Source organism: Balearica regulorum, chromosome 3, assembly GCF_011004875.1.
Source record: "Balearica regulorum gibbericeps isolate bBalReg1 chromosome 3, bBalReg1.pri, whole genome shotgun sequence".
In the NCBI taxonomy this organism is placed as follows: domain Eukaryota; kingdom Metazoa; phylum Chordata; class Aves; order Gruiformes; family Gruidae; genus Balearica; species Balearica regulorum.
The window spans coordinates 90,324,991-90,349,636 of NC_046186.1; the positions used below are offsets into that span (position 1 = coordinate 90,324,991).

Genomic DNA, 24,646 nt, shown 5'->3' on the forward strand with positions numbered 1-24,646 from the left:
ACTGGGACAAGCTCAATATTACTGAACAGTAATGCTATTGTGGGTAGTCTGTCCAAGAACTGTGAAGGATATTCAGCCAAAGTTTGTCATATACCAATTTTCATATTATAAGAGTAGTTTTATGGGCAAAAGGGAAGAGGAAGTGGAACAAGTGGTATTTTGTCTGTGTCAGTGTGGTGGGTTGACCCTGGCTGGGGGCCAGGTGCCCACCAGAGCTGCTCTATCACTGCCCTCCTCAACTAGACAGGGGAGAAAAAGTATAACAAAAAAGCTTATGGGTTGAGATAAGGACAGGGAGAGATCACTCACTAATTACCCTCATGAGCAAAACAGACTGAACTTAGAGAGGGAATTCATCTAATTTATTACTAAGCAAAACAGAGTAGAAGAATGAGAAATAAAATCAAATCTTAAAACACTTCCCCCCACCCCTCCCATCTTCACAGGCTCACCTTCACTCCTGGCTTCAACCTTTGCCCCCCTCAGTGGCACAGGAGGACAGGGAATGGGGGTTACAGTCAGTTCATCACACGGTGTTTCTGCCATTTCTTCATCCTTGGGGGCGGACTCCTCTCATCGTTCCCCTGCTCCAACATGGAGTCTCTCTCACAGGAGACAGTCCTTCATGACCTTCTCCAATGTCTCTCCCATGGGGTGCAGACCTTCAGGAACAGACTGCTCCAGCGTGGGGTCCCCCACGGGGTCACAAGTCCTGCCAGCAAACCTGCTGTGGTGTGGGCTCCTCTCTCCATGCGTCCACAGGTCCTGCCAGGATCTTGCTCTGGCATGGGGTGCTCCAGGGGCTGCAGGTAAATCTCTACACCCCCTCATCCTTCCTCCATGGGCTGCAGGGGGACAGCCTGCTTCACCATGGTCTTCACCACAAGCTGCAGGGGGGTCTCTGCTCCGGCGCCTGGAGCACCTCCTCCCCCTCCTTCTGCACTGACCTGGGTGTCTGCAGAGTTTCTTACATCTCACTCCTCTCTCCAGCTGCAAAAGCTCTAACTGTGTTTTTCTCTTTCTTAAATATGTTATCACAGAGGCGCTGATTGGCTTGGCCTTGGCCAGCAGTGGGTCTGTCTTGGAGCCGGCTGGCACTGGCTCTGTCAGACACAGGGGAAGCTTCTAGCAGCTTCTCACAGAAGCCACCCCTGTAGCCCCGCCCCACCGCTACCAAAACCTTGCCAGGCAAACCCAACAGTCAGGATATCATTTCTCCCAGATCTTGATCACAACAAAGAAAAACTAATTAGTTCAGAATAGTGAAATGATCTATGTGTTTGTGATTCATGATGAGAAAAAAAACAAACAACTTCAGGCCTTACAAAAGGATGTAAAATCAGATTCTTGTTTAGCAACAAATACTTGCAGCAGATCAGCAAAAATTTTCATAAGAACATAAAATGTATTATACATTCATTTATATTAGTCCTTTTAACCAAGCACCCTCTTTAACCCATTTAACATTTCAGAAAAAGCACACAGCACTTTACTACTGTTTTTCTGCTTAGAAATGTCTGCTTATTTACCTTTATGGCGTTACGTGGGCTCCACAGCAACAAATTGTTTGAACTGTATCTTGTCAAAGACAAGCATCTGAGGGACTAATGTGCCTGTCTCTTCTCCCTGCTTGTCACCGCCACACACAGAGTTCTTCCAGTCCAGGCAAGTCTGAAGTCTTTGAAGTATATAACTAAAGAGTAACAGGCACACTGCTGTTACCTTTCGTGGGTCTGACACTAAGGCCAGCAGAGGCATTGTCTTTATTAGGTTTTAAAAAATGAAGTATTTCAGATGCAGAATATCTTGCTAAAGAGCATTTTGAAAGCATCTTTTTGATTATGGGTGCCTGCAACAAAGAAATTAAATGTCAATAAATTATTTTTTTTAATGAGTAAATTAACTAAAATAAATGTATGAAAATCCCATACGCTTGTTGGAAATCGGTTGGTGAAGCTCTCTGGAAGTTTCCCATCTCTAACCTTGCTCCATACCTGAAATTCATAAAAGAGAACAGTTTCAGTATGTTTTTGTTGATGAGATATGGCATCTCACTTTATGACCCATATAATTTACTGAAGTAATTAGGAAAATACAAATCTACAAAAAAGGTAAGGCTTTAGTAAAAAAGTAACTGTAAACAGTTTGAAAGTTTTTTCCATTTAGTTGTGCTTTGTTTTGTTTTTATGGTCTTTTCATCAACTGTTGTCCCTTTCTAAGCTTAAAAGCTTCACATTCTACAATGATGTGTTTGTTTCAGCAATACTCTCTATTTCAGAACCATCAGCCTTCTTTCCTTAATTGAAAAGTAGTGGGTTTATATCCTCTTACCACATAAAAAAAAGGCAAGACAAGTAAATTTCCTACTTTGGATGTTACTATTTGCAAGCCAAGCAGGTGTGCTTCCTTTTATCTTGTTCAGTACCACACACTTATTTCTCTGTCACTGCAGAAAATGCTGCGTGGGGTTCAAAGCAACCAACATATAGAGAGTTTCTAATTACATGCTTTCAGAAACTGTTTCAGGGTAATAACTATTTTTTTTCCACATGATGTGGCTTTCTGGCTAAATAGAGCAATCCACATCATTCACGTTGCTGTTAAGTACTGTAACGTGCGTCTGAAGAAGATGACAGCCATATTCTTGCACACTTAGCTATGCATCCTGAATCATTAGCTAGTCTGTGGATCCTATAGCCTGGCTTAGTAAGCCCTTATAAGCAGTATCTAGTAAAACAACAGCTCCCATGAACTTCAGGCTTTTTCCCTACTCTTCAGCAGTAGCTTTAGGCCTGTGACCCTACCTGCTGGTGATCATCAGCTGAACCAGTTACTCAGCTCATAACCAACTTCACTTTTGCATGATGATATTTCAGCAGGGCTTCCCAGCACCATACAGAGTTTATCATGCTCCATTAAGTGAAATTATTTTTAAGCCGATGGAGCAGCTGAAGACTATCCTAGGACTTTCCATCCACATGACTTCCCTACCTGCCTACAGACACAAGATTTTTAGGCTTTAAGGAAACAAGACTAAATAATTGGTCTTGCCCTTTTGACTGTAAACACGTTTGCACAGTCAGCTATGAGCAGGAACAAGATGTCTTAGAAAATACTGCAAAGTAACTAAACAGAAGCAAGTTGAACCTGGGAGCAGAGCAGACACAGTGGTACGGTTTTCTCATATTGGCAAAAGGACCCAGCTAGCAGTGTTCAAGAGCTTCTGGGTCCAACCACGTACATGTGTTACAGTTACTTTAGACAATACTCAGCAGCTACAGCGTTGTCCTACAAATACATAGGTTTGAGCATATGAGCCATTACCCTAATAAAGTGCAAGGTACCAAGAAAAAGCAAAGGACACATAAAAGATACCTTTTAAAAAAAATCCTAAGTAACACTGGTTTTCTTTTTTAAGAAAGATCTTTTTCAATTAAAGATACATATTCCAAATCACTTTTGTTTTCATTTTGGAAAACTGCAAGTGTTTTGGCTTTATAGAAACTTTGTTCTTGCTCCAGTGTGCAGTGAAGATGAGAGCGTGGCAGAGACAAAACTCCCATTCATAATTTATTTTTTAAAATTAGAAAAATATTCCCTTCAAATACTCTGATCAAACAAAAAGATTTATCAGAAACTTGAAATCTTTTTTGTTAGACATTATTCTTTAGCGTGCTCAGGCTTTAATGTGTATTTCAGTAGGATATAAGTGAAATAAAACCAGTAATATTTCTTTACTGCAGTTATTACATTTCACCTGAACTGTGAGGATTTATGGGCCTTACAGAAATAAATCAAAGGGAAAATGTAAATAGGGACTGTATGCTAGGTATACAGATTCCTTCTAGCATGCAATCAGCACACAATACCAGCAGCAAGGCAAAACGATGACAGTGAGACTTTATTTTTAAATTTAAAGATTACATACCACATTTTTCTCATGACCAGTGAATGCCGAAAGAATTTCAAACCAAATTAATCCCAGTGCATAAATATCTACTTCCTTTCCATATTTGTCCCCGAACTACAAAGATTAGAATAAGAACAATATAAGCATCAAATCCAACTGGACAGCCCTTCTTAAGGCAAAATTTGAAGTCAGTAAAAGTTTCCACCCCAAGGCTGCAGGACTGGCCCTACTTGATCATCATCTTAGTTGTTAACCCTTTCTGCTACAGACCTGTTAAATAGTGACTATTATATCATATTAAACATCCTGAAATGAAGACTTCTACAGACCTATACAGATAAGGCATATCAATATCTCCCTGTCACAAATAATGAAACAAATAGGACTTGAGTGCCACAGTTAACAGAGATCCTAAATTCAAATTTAATTACATGGCTGGCAGCCTGGTTTTGGAAGAGCATTCCTTGCAGCATGCAGTGTCAGACCCTGTATGTAAGTTAGCACAGCAAAATAAAATCACCACACTTGCCGACAGCTTTCTCCAGAATACAGTTATCCTCATAGACAGTCATACCAGGGAATTTTAGGCAACTTGGTTTAGTACTGAGGTTAGGATTGAGAACATCCAATGCTGAGTTTATAATGCAAATCTAGTTACAAAGACAGTAATATAGCAGAATAATTACCTGTTCTGGTGCCATATATGATTTTGTTCCTCTGTTCTCAGTCAGTGTCTCATATGTCACAGAAGTCACAAGACCGAAGTCACCTATTTTTATTTTATCTTGACGTGATATGAATATATTCTGAGGCTATATATATTAAAAAAAAAAAAATCACCATATGACTAAGGTTTATCATCAAGCATAATCAGCCACAGAAGTGCTCCCCATAAAATTTGATAATTGTTCACAAAAATTAGCATTAAGAAACTGATGGGGTGGGAAACAGGAAAAAGTTCAATTAATTTTTAAAAACACAATCTAAATGTAAGGAAATAGAAAAAAGTTCAATTTTTAAAATTTAAAGTAGTATGTGCCACATTAACTGCAACTTGGTTTTTTTCCACTGGCTCAGTCATAACTGTATCATGCTTTAATGCTCTTCAGATACATTGTGCATGTAATATTTCATATCCAGAAGTGGTTTTTAGTCTTCAATCCTAGCTCTGGGATTTGATACACTTGGGCAAAGCATTTAGGCTTACATGGAATTCCACTCAAATCATAGTTTCTCCTAGGCACAGCAGGATTATCTGTACTAAGTCAATTGCAGAGTTAGGGCTTACTACAGGCATCTTACAGTATCACTTTTAAGTTTCCATTGAGCTTCCCATTTTTATATTCAACAAAATGATAAGCATCTAAAAATAGACTTGTATATGCTTGGATGAAGTTTCCTAAAGAAGATAAAGAAACTACATTTCTGAATGTTATTAAAAGAAAACCAAATAGCCCCATAGCCTCACGCTATCTTTTACTCAAAGAAGCTCCAGTGGACTGTAAGGCCAAGAGACAGGAGACATATTTAACAGGAAGAGATCTTTGTGTCAAGAATGCCTGGTGCAGTTCTTCTGTTCAAGTTTGACCACGTCCACACACATTTAATACAGTACCTATACCTGGTTACACTATTTGAAAACTCTGTTCATACCAGCACAAATGGGATTCATCTCAGTTTGAACCTATCCTTCAGCTTTGATTCTGGGACATGGAGATCTCAGATGGCCAAGCATCTAAGTTGACAGCAGATCAAAGTGGGGAGAAAAGTTCCTAAATTCAAATGCAGACAGACAAGTTAGCAATAGGACTTGGAAGCGGGTTACAGCCAGATGCCATGGATAAGGGACTGGGGCAACAGATTCATAGGAATAGAGTAAAGTAGGAGATTGAGCTGAGATGAAAATAAAGTAGGAATGAAGGACTGAGAAAATACAAAGCACATAAGAGTGGGAAGGGCTAAGAATTAATGGGTGAGGAAGGAAGGCACTTATTAGATCTCTTTTTTCCCAGGCATCTAGGGAAAATAATGAGTGTACATTTGTGGCTCATTCCAGTATTTTAGCAATAAGCCTGATTGATAGAAAAGCTCTAGAAGTTACGAACATATCTGTCTGTAAGACAAGATTCTATGAATGGGCAGTGAACATGATATGGAACTACACTGTGAATGCAAAATGCAAAAGATTTCAATCTCTGGCTCACAAAGTCCATGAACTTCAGGTTACTGGAAGTCTTGAGAGCAAGTGAATATGCATCGAGGACAGCGTCACTGTATCATCTCTCAGCTCTAATACTCTCTAGGTCTTTGGAATTAGCCACTATATGAGGAGAACAGTATCCTAGATCAACATTTAACGTGACCCACTACAGCCATTTTTAGGAACACCACCACACTAACAATGTTTTCACAAAGTAAGTGATGTAAAACTCCATAAGCAACATCACAGCTGGCATGTGAAGCCCTGAAGGCTTGTAACTTTGTCCTTTATAATCTTTATATTGAAATAAAATCTTTTTATGATTGTGCACTTGTAGAGACTGAAATTCTATCCAAAAAAGTAGCATTCGAATATTTGCATGCATACATGACACAAGAGCAACTAGAGTATGTTGTCGTCAAACACAGTATGTATTAGGATAGATAAACTACCCCTTTACAATATGGCAAGAACAAACTTCCTAGACTCAACTTTTCACTTTCTTTCTTCTAATTATTTTATCAAGTAAAGTTAGTATTTCTTTTTCCAATAGGCAGTCTTGTCACCCAGTAACACATAATACACTGATAATGCCTGTTAACTGATGACTACTGTTTTTTTGAACTACTGCATTCTGAGATCCTCTAGTTTACCTTCTGATTTTGGGATGTAATCCAGCCAGTTGCTGAAAAAAAAAAATCACTAGCAATATCAGAAGAGGCACACTACTAGGGTACAGACTGGACTAAAAGAATAGAACAATTTAACATTTTCTGAAGTTCCAATAAGTACTTTTTTTTACCTTTTTTTAATATCCTACTTACCTTGAGGTCTCGATGAATTAACTCTTTAGAATGAATATATTTCACTCCTTCCAGTATTTGTAAAAATTTGTTTTCTGCCATCTGGTTATACTTTTGGTCTAGTCTATTCTTTTCAATCCAGTTTTCCAATGACCCTTGTTCACATAATTCCATTTGGATGAAAAGACAGAGAATTACTTCTGGCTTCTGGCTGCAAAACAAAATTATATACCATATTGAAATTAGCAAGATACAATTCCTCCCAAGCCATCAATGATTCTCAGGTTCCTCTTTAAAAAAAATTCTGATGATGATTATTATTATTGGAGTTACCCAAAACAGAGTCTGCAAGTCTCTTGACTTCAAAAAAAAGATCCTAGATCAATTTGTACTAGATATAAATAAATAGAACTGCAAACCAAAGAATCCCTGCTCAGTTGCTACATACCCCTGGAATATTCTTAACATTTTGCTTGCTTCCTTGTTCACACTGAAAGTTTTCTGAGCACTCAAATAATTCTGCTCCCCGCATATCTACAGGCTTGCCCTATACAGGAAGAAGTAGCACTGTCCTTGGCTCCCATCTTGCCCTCTAGGAACTGCTGCAAGTCCCTGGCAGGTATCCTCTATTCTGCTCAACAAACACAGCATTAGCCTTCCTCTCCTACCCAGAACGATCATTCTTCCAACCTCTGTCTCTTCAAGAATGTAGTGCGTTGACTATCTTTGGCATCAGTCTGCAAGTTAGAGAAACCCTTCTGAGAGCGAGCTGGAAATCTAGATTAAATGTATTCACCCACCTGACAGCCTCATTCTTTCCAGAAGAGTTCCCTCACCACTAGCCCATAGGATAGGCTGAGGCTGGAGATGGCGAGGGGAAGGACAACATGAAGAGGAGGTGGCAACACTTTTTCCTACTTGCACTGTGTCATGCGAATACCCTGGAACAAAGCCGCCTGAGGCACTAGAAGAACAAGCATTAGGTGGCTCAGGACTCTCTGTAACCTTGAGGTCAGTGCACTAAGTGGAATTCCAGGCTGGGACCTCAGCTCTGAGGACTTTTTTTCTGTCTTTTACCCAATAACTGTTCAATATAAAATGCATGTGATACTGAGACTCTAACATATTAACAGTTGGGGTTTGACATGAGACTTTTCCCCCCCCATTTTATTCCTTATTTGCTGAGCACGCTGGACAAGTATCATGCCAACCATAATTTTGAATCCATTAATATTTTATGGCTCTAGGTGAGTGTGGCAACTTATCTGAAGGGCATGAATTTACAGCTAGTGAAAAAAGCTTACCATAGAAGCTTTGAAAAGCTAATAATCTAACGTAGAGGTAAAACTCTCACCACTGTCTTCCCAGAAGTTTTAGTGTTGAAAGACTAATGAAAGAACATTTCATTTTGTTTTTCTGTTCTCAACAACCAAAACTGTTTCAGGCATCATGGTTAAAATGCTAACAGAGAAATAATTAGATCTATGAGAGCTACTGGCTGACCAGTACTTATTAAAAAAAGGAAACTTCCGATCACGAAGTTGCAGCCAACTGCCAGACAATTTTTTAGTGTCTGTTGTTAATTCTAGCCCCAAATTTGGAGTTCTGTGTTCTTACACTCCTCTATAGATTCAGCAAGTTCTGTATATTAAGAGGAGAAACATAAAATTATATAACATATCTTATTCATCAAGGAAAAGAAGATAAAAATATACTTAATTATATATAACCTGCTGCTGAAAAGCAGTGTGCCTTTTTTCCTAACAGTAAGTATGCAAGTATGTGCGTGGATTTATATTTGTATAATGATTTATAACCAATCATCAGCTTTTCTTTTTACAACACAAAATTGACTATGGCAAACAAGTTTGTGACTGAAGACTACTATCTTGTAGTTACCTTGAGTCTGGAAAACTTATGCGGTCGTGCCCTTTCCAGCTACAATAATACCGCACTATGTTTTCATGGTCAAGTCCTGCAAGTCCTTCTACTTCACGCATTACTTTGCTATTTGGAGAGGAAAAAAAAATGCATTTCCTTATAAAAAATTAATACTAAGTTAAATAAAATACATGATATCGAGTAGCAGTATACAGATATGTTCTTTCTCTAAATTAACGTAAAACTAGCATTCTCCTTCATACAAGTTCAAAATTGTAATTACAAATTCTATAGGGTTTCTTTCATCTGCTTAGTTATTCACAGTGCAAAAATGTTTTAACCATATTAAAACCATATTAGAAATGAAAGCCCCACTCCAAAAAAGCTGAAAAAGCAGATAGTTGCAATGCATAATTACATTAGGTAGCCAAACACAATGTAGTAAACACCCATGTTTTCTTTTCACCTCTGTGAAGTTTGTTTACATATATAGACATCAGTGTAAATACTCATGAAGAACTATCACTAAATTTGGCCTGCACTACTACTTGTAACATTGCCTAGTGGAGTAAGTTCAAACCCATCAGCAGACCAGAAGTGTTTATTTGAAGAATCAGTAGAATGTTTTTTGGTATAGTTCTCAGAATTGCAATACAAATGAAAATAGCATGTATTTGTGAAGAACACGAGAATTTGAAGGGCAGTTACACAATGTAAGAGACAAGTATCTCCAGCAACTTGAAACTTCAAATAGATTACCTAAAAGAAACTCAAGGTTTTCAGCTGCTGATAAATTACTCCACTAGGTACTGGTTACAGAACATTACTTTAAAAAAAAAAAAAAATCATAATTCTCTGAGACTTATAAAGGACAAATAACAGTGTGAGAATAATGACTACATGGGTCATATATAAAGCATTTTCCAATTACAAACTATAAAATGTATTACTTTCATTTTTCTGTATTTTCCCTAATTATAGTCATTACACATTACTGATATGTACATTTTTCCATGTAACCTGTCAAAAGTAACAGTACTGCTTTCAATGTTCTACTAGTCAGCAAGATTTTATTTTGCAATATTAATAACCAGAGCACTAGTGTGTTCAGGGAAAATAGAATCTACTTTTTTACAGCTGCATCTGAAATTACTCCAGTGCACGCAAAAATTAACAAAGTTGCATGCCATTTTCAGCTTCACTTAGAAATAAAGAAAACTGTTTACCAGAAGGAATGGACAATAAATAATGAAAATTGTTTAAATGCTCCTAGGATTATTAAAGACACAAAACAACACAGTAAAATCTTGATTAAGCTTGTCCTAAAGTAAAAAACAGAATTAAATATACAGTACGTACTCTGTGAATTGAACTCGTTTGATTGCACAGGTTCTCTTATCAATCTTTTCTGTTGCCTTGAAAACATTCCCAAAACCACCTGCACCAATAGGCATTATATTTTTAAATTCCCTGAGAAATCTTAAAAAAAGAGAAAAAGATATATAACTTAAGTATACTTAACATTAAATTTACAACATGGAAAAACGATCCTGACAGATCATCTACTGAAATATTCTACAGGATCACTCAACACCTATACAGGTCTAAATCATACACCTGAAGATTAAAAAACCAAGGGAAACTGACCCTTGAAAGCAGGTAGGGTAATTACCCTCACATCTTCACACAAATTACTTTTTGTTGTAAGCATTAAATATGATTGCATGACAGCTGCTATACCATATATGAAATTTCTAGGAAAAAATATCATCTCAAATACCAATTTTCTTTGAAAGTTACTTTTACAGCAGTATTTTCCCACATTCTATCATAAACAAACATATCTAGACCACTACATACTGTAATTGCCATACAGATCTTATTAAAAAAAAAATCCTTCTTACCTTTTATTCACAGTGTATGGACTTTTATTCTCCTCACTGGTATCTGTGTCCAAACCTGGCAAACTTTCATCTGAATCTGATGTCTTTTTTTCCTCTTGCTTGTTTCTTGCTTTGTCAAAATTAGCTGCCAATTTTCTTTAACATGGATAAAAGCAAAACTTATCATGAGCTCATTTTCTAGTATGTGACAAGAAAAAAGAAATGTACCTCCCAATAGCAGCACATCTTTGCTAGATATAGAAACACTGAAGTAGTTTGCAATATAGTTTATGGGAGATAGCAACCTAGAAATAAACACATACCTTCTGGATTTCTGGGCAGAACCTTGTACGTCTTTCTACATGAAAAAGAGAAAAGAACCTTACTAAGATATCCTGAATATTTGCGCTCAACTTAGTTTAAAATATGGCTGAGAATGTATTTAGGAATTGTCTATAAATGCATTCATATCTTGTATAAACAATGGAATAACACTGTATCTTAGCTTAAAATTTTTCACGTATGCTATCTATGACATTATCATTCTTCCCACAGAAAAACAGGAGTTTAGTTTGATCTCCTTTCTTGGGAGTACTGCCCATTCAGTCAACAGTACATAAATTGGGTGCACAGTACACAGTGACTAATGGTTAACGGTAAGAAAGTGCCAAATATTCTTAGGAAAAATGCACGCGTTTTCTAGTGCTTAGTGGATAAAGGAACAAACTGATGCTACACTTGGATAAGATGCTTGCTCTATTCAGGGTCGAAAATGTAATAACAAGGAAGACAATTTTCATACTGTACCTGAGAACGTAAAGGCTTTTCACCTACTGCCATGTCTTTCACTTTTTCTACCAACTCTGCAGCTGAGTCTTTAAAGCAAATACTGCTGTTATTTAAAAATAATAGATTAGTTTTAGATGAAAGCAACAAAAGCATAAATAAAATGATTGCCACAAGAAAAAAAAGCATAAAAAAATATACAGTTTTTAAAAGCAAAACCTGAAAAAGCATAAACAATCATGACTGATTTAAACTACAAAACTTTATCCTGGAAAGCTAATAGAACAGTAACATTTTGTAATACACTCCTCTATTTCTATAATATGATATAATGATATCTAGATATCTATATGATATATATTCCATGATATCCTTTAATTAAAAGGTTAAATACAGATGTTTATTTCAAGGCAGTGCAGCCACCTCTAGCATTGTACGTATCAGCTTCCTTTACAGTCGCACAAAGAACAAAAGAAGTGGTAGTGGCACTACAGTCAAATTAACTGCTGGACATAAAAGGCTTATCCTAGGGTTCCCAAATCACAGGTGAAACTTCATGCATCTTCACTTTCTTTTGCTAAGCAAATTTTACCTTTGGTGGAAATTCTCCCTTTATGGAGAATGAAAAAGGAAGGGGGAAAAAAAAAGCGGAGAAGAAAGCAGAACGCAGAGCACAGGAAAGTACTGAAATTGAATTTTACTACATTCACAAGAACGTCACAATAGGAAAATGAGTGTTTAAAATGGCATGAAATAATGCTACTGAATGAGGTAGGTTATTCCATTTACATCACTGTAAAAATGCTTCTGAAAGAACTACTCATGGCAAAATATATCAGAAAGCTCTAAAATTATTATAAGCTAACCCATAAGGACTCGAATAAAATTGCACAAGTACAACAAATTTTGCTCTGAAGTCTAACAAATATAAGCTCAAATTCAATAATGGCTTTACACTGCAATAAAGAAACTATGACAGATTTTATTTAGAGCTAGATCACATGACCCTCTAAGATGAGTAAACACATTTTGCCAACACATTATCAGTGAATCCAACTTACTCTGAGTCAGACTGAGTTTGCACTTGAGAGGAATTACTATGTTTGCTAAATGTAGAATTGTCGTTAGATGTTTCGCTTTCCATCTGAAAAAAGAAAAAACAGGAATGGTTAACAAAATCAGGTAAAAAAATCCCTAGAACCAAAGATGCCATTCAAAGATGGGGAAAGGAAGATTAGAGGGTCCTAAGTGGAAGTTGTTAACTGCCCTGAGTGTTGAAAGCCCTGCAGAAGAAAGGCATCTGCCTAACTTCCACCCAGGGGAGTGAAACACAGGGAGCTTTTTCCCAGTCACATGGAGACTATATAGACACATCTGCAGAAATAGAGGCTGGGATCTATTAAAAATCAGGGTAAGAGAAACGGTTATTAAAAGCAAAGATTTTCATTGTTTACTGCATATGCAATTGTCTGTGTGGAAAATGAGATAGATGTAGGCTGTGCTATATGTCATCAGCAGAACTGAAAATCTGAGTCTGTACAAAAAGACATTCAATGTCTTCTGAGTGAAAACCCTGCAAATCCCAGATTGCTAAATTGGGGTCAACTAAAAAAATGAATCCTAAATATTTAGTAGAGGTTCTTTCCCTTCCTCCCCCATGTCATAAGAGCATAAATGTAACATTAAGAACAACACATACAATTGTTACAGACCATAACCTGACAAAAAGTTAAAGAAACTTAAGGGTTTATGTTTTCCAACAAACCACCACCCTTTTTTTATTTTTTCAATTCAGGAGTTCTGGGCATTTACTACTTTTTGCTAGTTACATTTTATTTGTTGCCCAGACACTGCTGGGAATTAAGAAAAAATAAAACCAAACCAAAACAACCTATCCCAAATTTGGGGTAATTGCTACAGAGGTTCTGCTGGGGGTAGTAAATTTCAGACTTCGATGAAAAGGCAAAGACCCATGACCTCGCAACACAGGAAAATACTAAGGAAGGATTCTAGAGCTATAATAGGCCATTAATTACATGGTTAACTTAAAAACAATAATAGCAACACTTAAAATTCACAGTAAACAGCCAAATAATGAAAAAATTACTTAAAAAATATTTCCTTCCTCCTCCATACTCCCTTCCTTCCCTTTAAACTACACTTCATTTACATTTGTTCATATGTACCATTTGGTGCATCTCAGAAGTGAGTTTGGATCATTATTAGAATTCTGATAATTTTTTGGACCGTTAATTTTTTGGCCAACATGAAGACCACAGCTCTGCTCTCCAGAGGATGGTGTTAGCAATTGCTTCGCTAGACTCTGTCTTGGAACACTACAGAAGGCAAGTCCTGTTGGTTCTCACTCCTGCTTTTGCCTTTCTTACATTTCACAATAGGTTTTTGATCCAACAGAAGGCAGTAAGAGATTTATGTTCATAGCCAGTCAGCTCGACAACACTTCCCACAGGAGCCAACCAGGATATCAGTCAGGATTGAGAATTTTTTAGTATATGTGCATCCTTGAATGACACATACAAGGCCATATGCTGAGATACACAGAGACATCAATTGTGAGATTTTTTTTAATCCCACGATTGAATATAGAAACACGACATAAATTTTACCAACAGAATCCTGTAGCCCAACCAACCCACCAAAATATGGATTGCTTCCTTCTTAAGTGGAATCCATGGAATATGCTTTTAAATACTATGAAGAAATCTGTTCAAAGATTAAAGACGCAAGAATTAAACTTCTGTCTTAAGGCTAAATGTAGCACATACTGTTAGAGCTGGTTCCATATTTAGCTGCTCATACGCTTGTTTTGCGGCAGCTTGTTTTGCAGCACCTAGAGTAGGTCCAGTGCCAATTCCATACAAAACACCACTAATCATACAGCTACAAGAAAACCTGTAAAATACAACAGGGAATAAAGTCTTATATCCCATATGACAAGTCTTAATGATTTTAAACACTACAGTCAATTGACTTTATAAAATGGAAATCTGAAATACACATCTTTAGGACAGTATTTGCAATATACATTTAATCTAATTAATAATAGTAGATTTGACATGCCTTCAAGATAACCAATTTTCAGAGAGTGAAAATTTAGCACTTTTTAAGGTGTATTCAACACTGACTACCATTTTATCACCATGCCATTTCTTCTCCCACCTAAACTCAGTCCTCTTAGCCTCTCCTCCTGTACTGTATCCTCCAACTCCTCAACCACCTTAATGGCCCTCCACTGGATTCTCTCCAGACTACCTCCAAATTTATATTGTATTTCTAAAGATTCATCTAACACTACTCAGGGTAACTAATGGTAGTGTTACTAAACACAAAGGAATATTAAAAGTAAGTATGAAGACAAAGCACATCTTACACAGGAGCATGGGCGGCTCCAGAACGGATTCTGTTAGAATAATCAACTGCTTGCAATGTCTTTTGTGAATACTCATTTAGTAGGCTGACATAGTCGCTGGGTGATACAGCTGATGAGGTCACTGGAGATGTCATTAATTTTGCAGCTTGCACATTTGAAGGACTCTCTGGCTATAAAACAAAATAAGTAACTTAAAAACTTAAGCTTAATAAATAGATTAACAGTGCATGAGGTCTAATATAGCTGCAATGTTTGTCAGCATTTCAAAATATTTTTAAGAAATGCCAAATTGGCATTAACAGAGTCTCTTGTGGCAAAGGACAGCCACCCCAACCCAGAATTACTACATTTTTAATTTCCACAGAAATGTAAATCCAAGTATTTTCTAAGATTCGCACCAATGTCTTCCAACAACCTAGCACCATGTCACCTCTTTTAAGAAAAGACAGGGAATGAGCTGTGGTGTGTCTCATAAAAAAAAAAAAAAAGGGCGAGGGGAATGCAGCCTTCTGAATTTTCTCACAGCCTTACAGGGGGGCCAAGAACAGGGATGGCAGCAGAATGCTGCTGCTGTTAGCAAGGGCTGCAAGTGCTCCTGTGCGTGTACATGAGGGGAAAGCAGGACTTTTAAGCTGTCTCATGATTTGGCAGCATTAATAATACATTAGCAAACATGCAGCAATTGTGTTAAATTACTGATGGTGACACAGTAAAACGCATATGGAAACAGGTAAGGAAAAATTTCACTCAAAAGGTCCTAAGAAGCATTCAGAGTCAAAAAGAAGAATAAAGAATGGCTACCACAAAACACATGGCAGAAAACAGAGGAACAAAATTCAAACCTAAACTAAATCAAGGAAGAATAGAAGGTATAGAATCAGCTATACCATACAGAATGTAACAAGGAAACAAAGATGAATCAGATCAAGTGAAAATAAGCAATTTTATGAGCAGAGTCGCAATAAACACACTAAGCAACGCCCTGCAAATGTTTTGAAGATACAAAATTACTGAACAGTTGTTAAGATGAAAAAGGAACACTGTCCACTCTGGATATACCAAGGCAGCTTAACAAAGGCAAATACATTTCCTCATCCTCCTACAACAGCAGAGGAGGAAACACCTTCCATATTACATACCAACCCTGTAGTAGAACAATAAGGAAAATAATTCAGTAGTAAAAGGTAGAAAAGCACTGAATAACAACAAAGACAACTGAAATAAATAATTAGAAACTCTTCCAAATTAAACAATGATATTTTACTGGCTACTTTTAGAGATTCATCTTCAACCTTTACTAACAAAAAAAAAATAATCCTGCCATTTACTCACCTGGTTTTTAATCATTTCCCAGGTTTTTTTTGCTGCTGCTGCATTTGCTTCCTTCTTATTTTTACCAGTGCCAGTACCATATTCTACATCGTTTATTTTAACCACAACTGTGAACCTGCAAACGAAGGAAACTTTTCTAAAAACATTGTTACATTTTGTCTCATATACTTAAGAACTTTTTCAGATTCAACTTTATTATCTACAAAGCACTCTAAGCTAGCTGTGGAGGTATTTAAGTATTCATGTGTTTTTGTTTTATCTAACTCCTGATTATCATAATTCTTTAGTAGAAATATTTTTAAATGTTTGCTCCCTGGTCACAAATGCATGTACTTTATTAGTTCTAACAGTATTTTTAAATGCTTAACTGCTTTTTAAAAGCAAAATTATTGAAATTGTTAAAAGCAAAAGAATGCATAAGGTCAGTATTGTTACAGGCAAGGTTGTGAAGCCTTAACACCAGGAGACATCTCAGCACTGCAAAACTATATAGAGAGGAAATATTAGCTAATTTTGATTTCACAGATCCAGACGTGACATCAACACTCACCTTTGACACACTGCTACATACACTATTTAGTAAGTGCAAAAAAAGGTGTCTGGTGCTTCGTAAGACATGAATTTAAAGGCAGTCCCAAAACAATCCTGCCGTTCCACACTGGACCACCAATCCCCCGGCCTTCCATTGCACAACTGTGCACACACTGCTTCCCATACAGCAGCTCCCTGAGCCAGAACAGGGAACTGTTGCGACTGACTGTAGTGGGTCTGGCTGGAACAGAGTTAACGTTCTTCATAGCAGCTGGTTTGGTGCTATGTTGTGCATTTGGGAGCAAAACAGTGTTGGTAACACACCAGTGGTTTACCTATTGCTGAGCAGTATTTGCACAGCATCAAAGCCTTTTCTTTAACCCCACTCTGGCCACCCAGCAAGTAGGCTGGGGTGTGTGAGAAGCTGGGAAGGGACACAACCAGGGCAGCTGGCCAGAGGGATATCCCATGCCATACGGCATTGCGCTCAGCAGTAACAGCTGGGGGAAGGAGGAGGAAGAGGGGACGTTTGGCCTTATAATGTTTGGCTTCCCAAATAATCGCTACACATGATGGAGCGCCGCTTTCCTGGAAATGGCTAAACACCTGTCTGCTGATGGGAAGTGGTGAATGAATTCCTTGCTTCATTTTGGATGCACATACAGCTTTGCTTCACTTATTAAAAAGAGTCTTTATCTCCATCCACAAGTTTTTCTTCCTTTCACCCTTACGATTCTCTTCCCCACCCCACTGCAAGGGGCTGGCTGGGGTTTCACTGCCGCCTGGGGTCAACCCACCACAGTGGCCTAATAACAAATGGTTGGTTTCCAGCAAAATCAGTTCTTGCCCAGATCTGACTTGTCCTGCAAAATCCCTTATGTTTTTACTACTGCCTTTGCACAAAAGACAACAGAGGAGAAAACAACAACTAGATTTCTGCAGAGAATATAGATACACGACCTCATAGTCAACAAGATAAATTCACACAAAGAAACAGTCTAGGTATAACGCCATGAGTTTCTCTGTGGGACAATTTGTCTCAAGTAGTAGAATGACTTCAGAAATTTACTTCTCTCATTGTTCCAACTTCACTCTCCATGTCCCTTTAATTAAATGTTTGGGTGGAAAACAATGCAGATGCAGAATAGTGTTTGCAATCATTGCATAAGCAAGCCTCATTGAGAGATCTTACAGAGGTAAACAGTAGGACAAGGCACACCACAGTGTGCCACATAGGCTATACGGAGGAAACAGCATACAAAAAACCAAAAAAGCGTGAAAGAAAGATCATTCTTTGGGAAAGGGTTTGTTAGCCAACTCATATCTAAGCGCTGAATACTACACACATTCAGCTATGACTTTGCATCCAAAATTCACCATTTTATTTAAGCACCCTGAGGAAATCTGCAGTCTGAGTCTCAATGACTCATGAGTTAATGATCTGAGTTGAGAATCACCTGAATGAGTGTTACATGAGTTAGTCCCAAAAGTACAGTCATGCTTATCCATCACGGACCCCGAGCTAATAAGCACTGCCTAGACTTGACAGGATAAGGCAGGTCTGGCCTGGTTGTCCACACACTGCCTTCCCAGCCCGAAAGAGCTTGCAGCCGCTCAGGATTGAGCCAGCCCAGACTCTCTCCACCTTCTTACATTGTGTTCAGCACTGACCCTGCCAGACATTGCAATGGAAGCAGCTACAGCACTAAAACCAGGATAGGACAGGAGGAGATGACAGGAAGTGTCTCTGCATCATGACTCAGACAACTGCAGGATGACTTATGAGATGGGACACAGCAGAGAAGAATTAGGGAGGCAGCTCAGGACCAGCAGTGGCCAATGCATCCCGTTGGCAGGCAGAGCACCCGGAAAGAGCACACAAGGGCACCAACAGAGGTTTACAGCACTCATTGCTGTAGCCAGACACTGCACATTGTACTCCTTGGAACAGCCCAAATTCTCCAGGATTTCCCCAGGTATCACTGTCACACCTCACATCACTTACAGATACAAGAGAATGCATTGAATTATATTTGTGAACATAGCAGAGCACACAGAAAAAAATGAAAAAGCGCAATAAATGGGATGAGTAAATTTAAAATGCATGTAAATTCTGCTAGTGCCATGCTGTCACTTTTGAAGCATGAAGACGTAGCTGTGTGACCACAGCTGTGGCTGTCACTGCGATAAGAGTTACTTTTTTAAATTACGTGAGCTGCACAGGGAAAAAAATTAAGACAACTGATTAACATTTAAGATCCAGATAATACTTATTAACTTATTCCTGGACTACGGTCAGGTCTAAGAATAAATCAGCACAGACAGTGCTGGCTGGCAACATGGAAGACATCAAAAGAAACATACTAATTATTAGCATAAGGCTTGTCTTCATGCAAACTAGCAAAAATAATTTAAAAAAAAAAATCACACAAGGAAACATCATAGATCTTAAGTATCTATGATCTCTGGTAAGGGAAAAAAAATCAGCAAAATACCATATTTGTGTTACAAAATAAGACATATTCTACCACCTGTAATTGTTTCTAAAAGTAAAAACAAAACAGCTTAAGCAAGAAACCCCTCTCTTGTCACATGTTCAAAAATTAACTACATATAAACCATGTTGGTACCAAATCAGTTAATATACACCCAACCTTTATGGTGAGAAATTAACAGCATAAATCACAAATAATTTCCATGCTTTGTAAAACTAAGTAGAAATCAAAGCACTTAAGTTAGCATAGATCATACACGGAAACACACCACCCACCTACCACTCAATTTATGGTTTCAACCAGCTTTCCTGCCACATACACACTTTCAGGAAATTAACTTCTATGATTGCAAGCTTTACCCAGTTCGTTCACTGCAAGAAGAGTCCTGATGTTTAATGACACACATAGTGAACTTACTCAGGATCATGAGATGGGCCAGTCATCCTGACGTTGGCATAAGCCAGTGTAAGTTTGTGCTTTTGACAGTAATTGTTGATCTTGTCCATACACTCACGGTCCATTCTGGCACAATCTCAAAAGGTTCTGCAAAGCAACATTCAAAGGTATGTCTGTGCCTCCAGGCATAGCATAGACGAAGCCTCTAATCCCGGCAGACCGCTGCTGTGATATACAAAAGAAAACTGGTGCCAGTAACATAAAGTTCATGGAATAGCAATTCTAATTTCGAATTCAAGTGGTTGTTTAAAGACTCATTGCTTGGAATAACAGATTTAGAAAGCAGACCAGAGAATTTAGCGATTAGAGATTTCTTAGCAGATTTCTTGGCAGAAGGCTGAAGCATTCACCAAAGCCTGGGGGAAAAAAAAAAATCAGTAATGCTTCTCCAGATGGAATTAGAATGGATTCCTTCAGAGGGCACCAGGAAGCATTTTAACACATCCTCTCAAACCGCGATGACTGTCAGGCTCAGCGACACGTACCGAAGATGAATCCAGGCTCCCGGCCGCGGAGCAGCCGGCAGACAGCCGCCGAGCGCCGAGGTGCGGGCAGCCTGCCCCGGCGGGAACGAATGGATCCTCTGCCCTCCCCGCGCCTCCGCCCCGCTGATACCTCCGAGCCGCGGCAAGACACACCAGCACCCCCGGGAGCTCCAGCTGCCAGTACGGCGCGGCGGCTCGCATGCACCGCCCCAGTTTCGTTTCCCGCAGCACCGCCCGCCCCGGCTGGAAGTGAAACCGAAAAGCAGAAGGCAGCCCCGGATGCGGCAGGGCGGGCTGCACCGCGGCGACTCAGGCCGCGAAGGGCCGCGCTCTGCCCGCAGCGGTTCGCCCCGGCCTGCCGGGTCAGCTTCGCCCCACATGCCGGCAGGTCGGGCTGCGGGGCGGGCACGCTGCTTCCGGGAGATGTTTCACGCACTGGCAGAGTTACCCCACCGGCGTTTTCCCCGGGCCTCCTGTTACTTTTTTCGGTTACAAGTGATACACCGCAGCTACAGTAACCACATGCTATAGCGCATCTATATGGACAGCGGAGAGCAGTGATGCACCCAGCTTTTCCCAAATACATTTTTTTAGTAGCCCTTTTCCCTCCCTGACTAGCCGGTCAACACTCATATCCCTTACAAAGTGTGACAGAGTTACCTACAGCTCCAAACGTTCTCGGTGTTCCTATCAGTATCACACTCTTCTACAATAGTCTCAACCTCAGCAGCTTCCCAAAGAAACAAATTCCAAAACATAGTTAGGGCACGTAACAAAAAGTATCTCTTTTCACACATTTTGAATTTTAAATTCAGCTGCTATCCTTCTGGTTGGATACTATTTTATTGCATCCCAGTTTACTGCAATCTCTCTCTCTTTTTCCTCACCCCTTGAACACCTTCTCTACCCTTCCAATTCCACATCTGTGTGAATTCTTTGATGAGGTGATCGGTAAGCGCAAGTCATTCCAAATGAAGCTGTACTGCGAATGTGAATTAAGAAAAAAAACAAACAACATACTTTTTTTTACATAGTCCTTCATCATGTTCCTTCTGTATTGATAAGAGCTGATTTTACAAAGGTGGTCTCCCACTTTTTACAGATCACACCAAAATGTACATACTGAATTTAGAAAAGTCAAAAAGAAAAAAATCCAGCCTGGACTGTCTGCATTGATTAGAACTGAACATTGTTAGTTAATCCACTCAGCCTGCTCAGATCTCTATAAACTTCTTACAGTCCTGTTTTGGTCTTGGACAACAAACAACTTTCTCCAACATGACACCAATTTCTCATCTTTCATTGTTTAACCCTTCTTTAAACTTAAAATATGTTATGTGTATCCCTGAACATTAAGGCACTTAAAACAGGAAAGAAAAAGGTCTCCAAGATCAGTTTCCAGAAGCTCTATCTAAAGCATGGAGTAGATGTGTCCCACTGTGTGCACTCAACATCTATTCCTGATCACCCGGATACATAACCTATTGGGTTTGATTCCCATCCCCTGCAAGATCTCTCTCCAGGGGAGACCAGACATCTGTAGAGGAGAGAAGGAAGACAGCAGTAAGCTTCAGGTCCCATCCTCAGAACGAGGAAGTGGCTTGGGCACCTACCGGCTATCCCATAGCACTGACACAACCAACAAGGAACCCATTCAGTTGCTAGTGGGGATGCAGAGAAAAAAATAGAGTTCAAAATGCTAAACTTCTAAGTATAATCATCGGGGGGGGAAGAGAAACTATGATATGAGTCACATAATTTACAAATTATTATTTCTGCATATATGGACAAAACTGGTTTATTTGAAAATGTTCATGGCATCCTTCTTTGTTAAAACTCACCTGCAGCAATTTCATAATTCTACGTATGGGCCTCATTTAAAGATACCAGAATGGCATTCTTGCATTATCACTTCTAGAACATGCGATACACCTCGTGTTTCAACTTGGCACCTAGTTAGGTTTCTGATCATGATTCTTTTCCTGGCTCTGAGCTTCTGCAAGGCATTTCGAGCCTCCAGGAAACCTACAGAAAGGACAAGAAAGTAATGCACGTGGCTGAGAGCATAAGATTGCACATGGATCACGCATGCTGAAATGCTGATAGAAAAGACTGTCATGAGTAGCCTTATTTGCTAACCCCAGGGTTCATAAAAATAAACCATGGCAAGTGGCTGTCTGAAGTTAAACCACCTTGCGGTGACTTTTACAAATACACAGGAAAGCACATTTTCCAACTGCAGTCCTACTCTGAAGTGAGCGCAAGTTTTCCACGTACAGTCAGCTGATGAGAAAAACAAAAATAAAATAACAAAAATAAGTTTAAAATATAATTATAATCCATGGTTCAACTGCTTCAATTCTGTATCTGAAAGCTTCTAGTAAAGATATATATCCTATAAAATCTTTTAAGAGACTTATTTTCCAATTATGACCTCTCTGACTGTCAAAGAAAGCAGAAAGATTACTCTTATGTAAGCGTTCCTTTTCTGAAAGGTGCACATTTCATAGGATCCACTACTCACTGGCTGGAACACAGGGCTGTCTAAAACAGACACCATCTTCTTAAGCAGAGCGAATCCTAGAAATTCAGCTATTTTTAATCACTCTTCTATGTAAATTCTGAAAAACAGTAATTCAGTAGAGACATGTGAAATCCACATGCCTAACACTTTTTTTTTCTGTTTTATCAAATGAAAGTAGCACATTTTATTACAGGTCAACTACAGCAATTTTATTAAAACACCTCCTACTTTCTTAACTACAGGATCCTTGGCCATGGCTGTTTCTTCTCAGAATCCCTCCCTGTCCTTAAGTGCCTGCCCACTGTAGTTTTACTTGCCATACACCAAAGCTCTTTGGCACAATTTTTTTGGCCTTACATGTGACTCAACATCTTTTATCACACAAGGAGACTGCTATCAAGGGTGCAGTTTTCAGAATTGAAAGTGGCCTGGAATGAACTTCCAGTTGCTCTGGTATGATGTAAAGTTTCCTCCAGCTTTGTGAATTGTGTATCATTATTAACGTCTAATCAACACTAGCAGTATTAACAGAAATCAACTTAACAAAATTTGCTTGCTGGCAGATAAAAAAAACACCACTGTGTTCATCAAAACACCTTATCACAGAACAACAGGAATAGAATCATAGAATGGTTTGGGTTGGAAGGGACCTCAAAGATCATCTAGTTCCAACCCCTCTGCCGTGGGCAGGGACACCCTCCACTAGACCAGGTTGCCCAAAGCCTCATCCAACCTGGTCTTAAAGACTTCCAGGGATGGGGCATCTACAACCTCTCTGGGCAACCTGTTAAATACTACTTGAGCAACCAAGCCTGCTGTTAAACCCCACTCTGGGGAAAACTATTCTGAAACAGCAGTTGGTCCATGCAACTATAAAACCTGTTCTATCATGCCTCCATCCAAATGTCCTTTGGATTCGTTTGCTCTAGAAACTATTGACATTTGGAATTTCAAATATTCTACTATCATACCAATTACCCAAATACTCAAGTGTTCATAATGGAGTCATTGGTTTTGACGTTATCATGAACAAATCATCCTGGTGCTGTGGAAAGAGACTGCAGCTTGCTTTGCCCACAGGTGACTCTGCTCCAGAAGGCAACAGCAGAACCAGGAAAGGCACTGTGCCTGCATGCCAAATCGAACCGCATCTCTTGCGTGTATGTCGTCCTCCTCTTCCTCCTCCGAGCAGGTCCCTTTTCACCAAGGCCTGTTCACGGAATGCTCCGCAGTACAAACCTACGGACTTCGGCATCTTCGGGCGGCACGCAGCGACACCGCGAAGTGAACTTCCTGCTATTATTTCCTGAGGGTGGTAACAGGCGTCACCACTGACAGCAGCCGCTGAGGACAGCGATAAGGCAGCAAGCCCCGGGGACGGCACAGGGAGCGGGGCTGCCGCCGGCAGGAGGGAGCGCGGCGGGGCAGGCAGGAAAGCCGCGGGCGGGGGCCGCCGCGCAACCGCTGCCGGGTGGAAACCCTTTGGTAAAGTTGTCCCCTGGCAGCATTTCAACAGGTACTCTCAAATCAGATGCCAGCTCTCGGGTGCCTCACCCAGAAAGCACTCCCTTACAGAGAAAGGGAAAAAAAACCCACCAAAAAAACCCCCAAAACCAAAGGAGCGGCCCCGCCCACCGCCACTTTGGGGCCCCGTATCGCCGCTTTCCACACACCCCGCTCCCGCCTCAGACAGCTGCCTCCTCCCTGGCTCAGCAGCCGCCACGGCTCCCTCCCCTCAGCCGGCACGGCAAGAGGCGCGCCGGACACGGCGGCACCCGGGGCACGGGACTCCCCCCGCAATCGCCCTCCCCCGCCGCAGCCCCGCACAAGCCCCCCCCCGTGAGCCCGGCAAGGTCTCCCCACAGCCCCGCCCCAGGGCCCTGAGTGACGCTAGCCCTTCTCTTCCGGCAAAGCCCCACCCGCGACCCAGCACGCACCGAGGAGCGCGTTTTACGGCAGAGGGACGGGG

General features: G+C 39.8%; 2 protein-coding genes across 8 annotated transcripts in view; one reads left to right on the forward strand and one right to left on the reverse strand.

Moving 5' to 3' along the window:
• GPATCH11 (G-patch domain containing 11) overlaps positions 1 to 24,646 on the forward strand; it is a 118,420-nt gene that overhangs the window by 5,904 nt on the left and 87,870 nt on the right. The window contains exon 9 of one of the 2 annotated variants that reach the window (XM_075748895.1): positions 6,133 to 6,438. The exons of the other annotated variant lie outside the window; for it this stretch is intronic. The gene's annotated coding sequence lies outside the window, so the exon portion shown is untranslated. Of the gene's footprint in view, positions 1 to 6,132; positions 6,439 to 24,646 lie in introns of those variants that run through there. 2 annotated transcript variants of the gene reach the window in all.
• On the reverse strand, positions 1,336 to 24,558 carry EIF2AK2 (eukaryotic translation initiation factor 2 alpha kinase 2). 6 transcript variants are annotated; one of them, XM_075748882.1, is made up of 18 exons: positions 23,656 to 24,462; positions 22,678 to 22,774; positions 21,995 to 22,178; positions 19,630 to 19,755; positions 16,187 to 16,301; positions 14,855 to 15,024; positions 14,250 to 14,376; positions 12,525 to 12,607; positions 11,485 to 11,569; positions 11,001 to 11,035; positions 10,699 to 10,833; positions 10,154 to 10,273; positions 8,813 to 8,920; positions 6,935 to 7,124; positions 4,597 to 4,722; positions 3,929 to 4,024; positions 1,932 to 1,994; positions 1,336 to 1,849 (listed from the first exon to the last, which is right to left on the reverse strand). In XM_075748882.1, the coding sequence occupies exons 4-18, from the start codon at positions 19,731 to 19,733 to the stop codon at positions 1,694 to 1,696; spliced, it is 1,713 nt and encodes a 570-aa protein (XP_075604997.1). In that variant the 5' UTR covers positions 19,734 to 19,755; positions 21,995 to 22,178; positions 22,678 to 22,774; positions 23,656 to 24,462; the 3' UTR covers positions 1,336 to 1,693. The 6 variants fall into 6 exon arrangements, with proteins under 6 accessions (XP_075604997.1, XP_075604999.1, XP_075604998.1 ...); XM_075748884.1 differs by lacking the exon at positions 22,678 to 22,774 and having other exon boundaries at positions 24,375 to 24,558; XM_075748883.1 differs by lacking the exon at positions 22,678 to 22,774.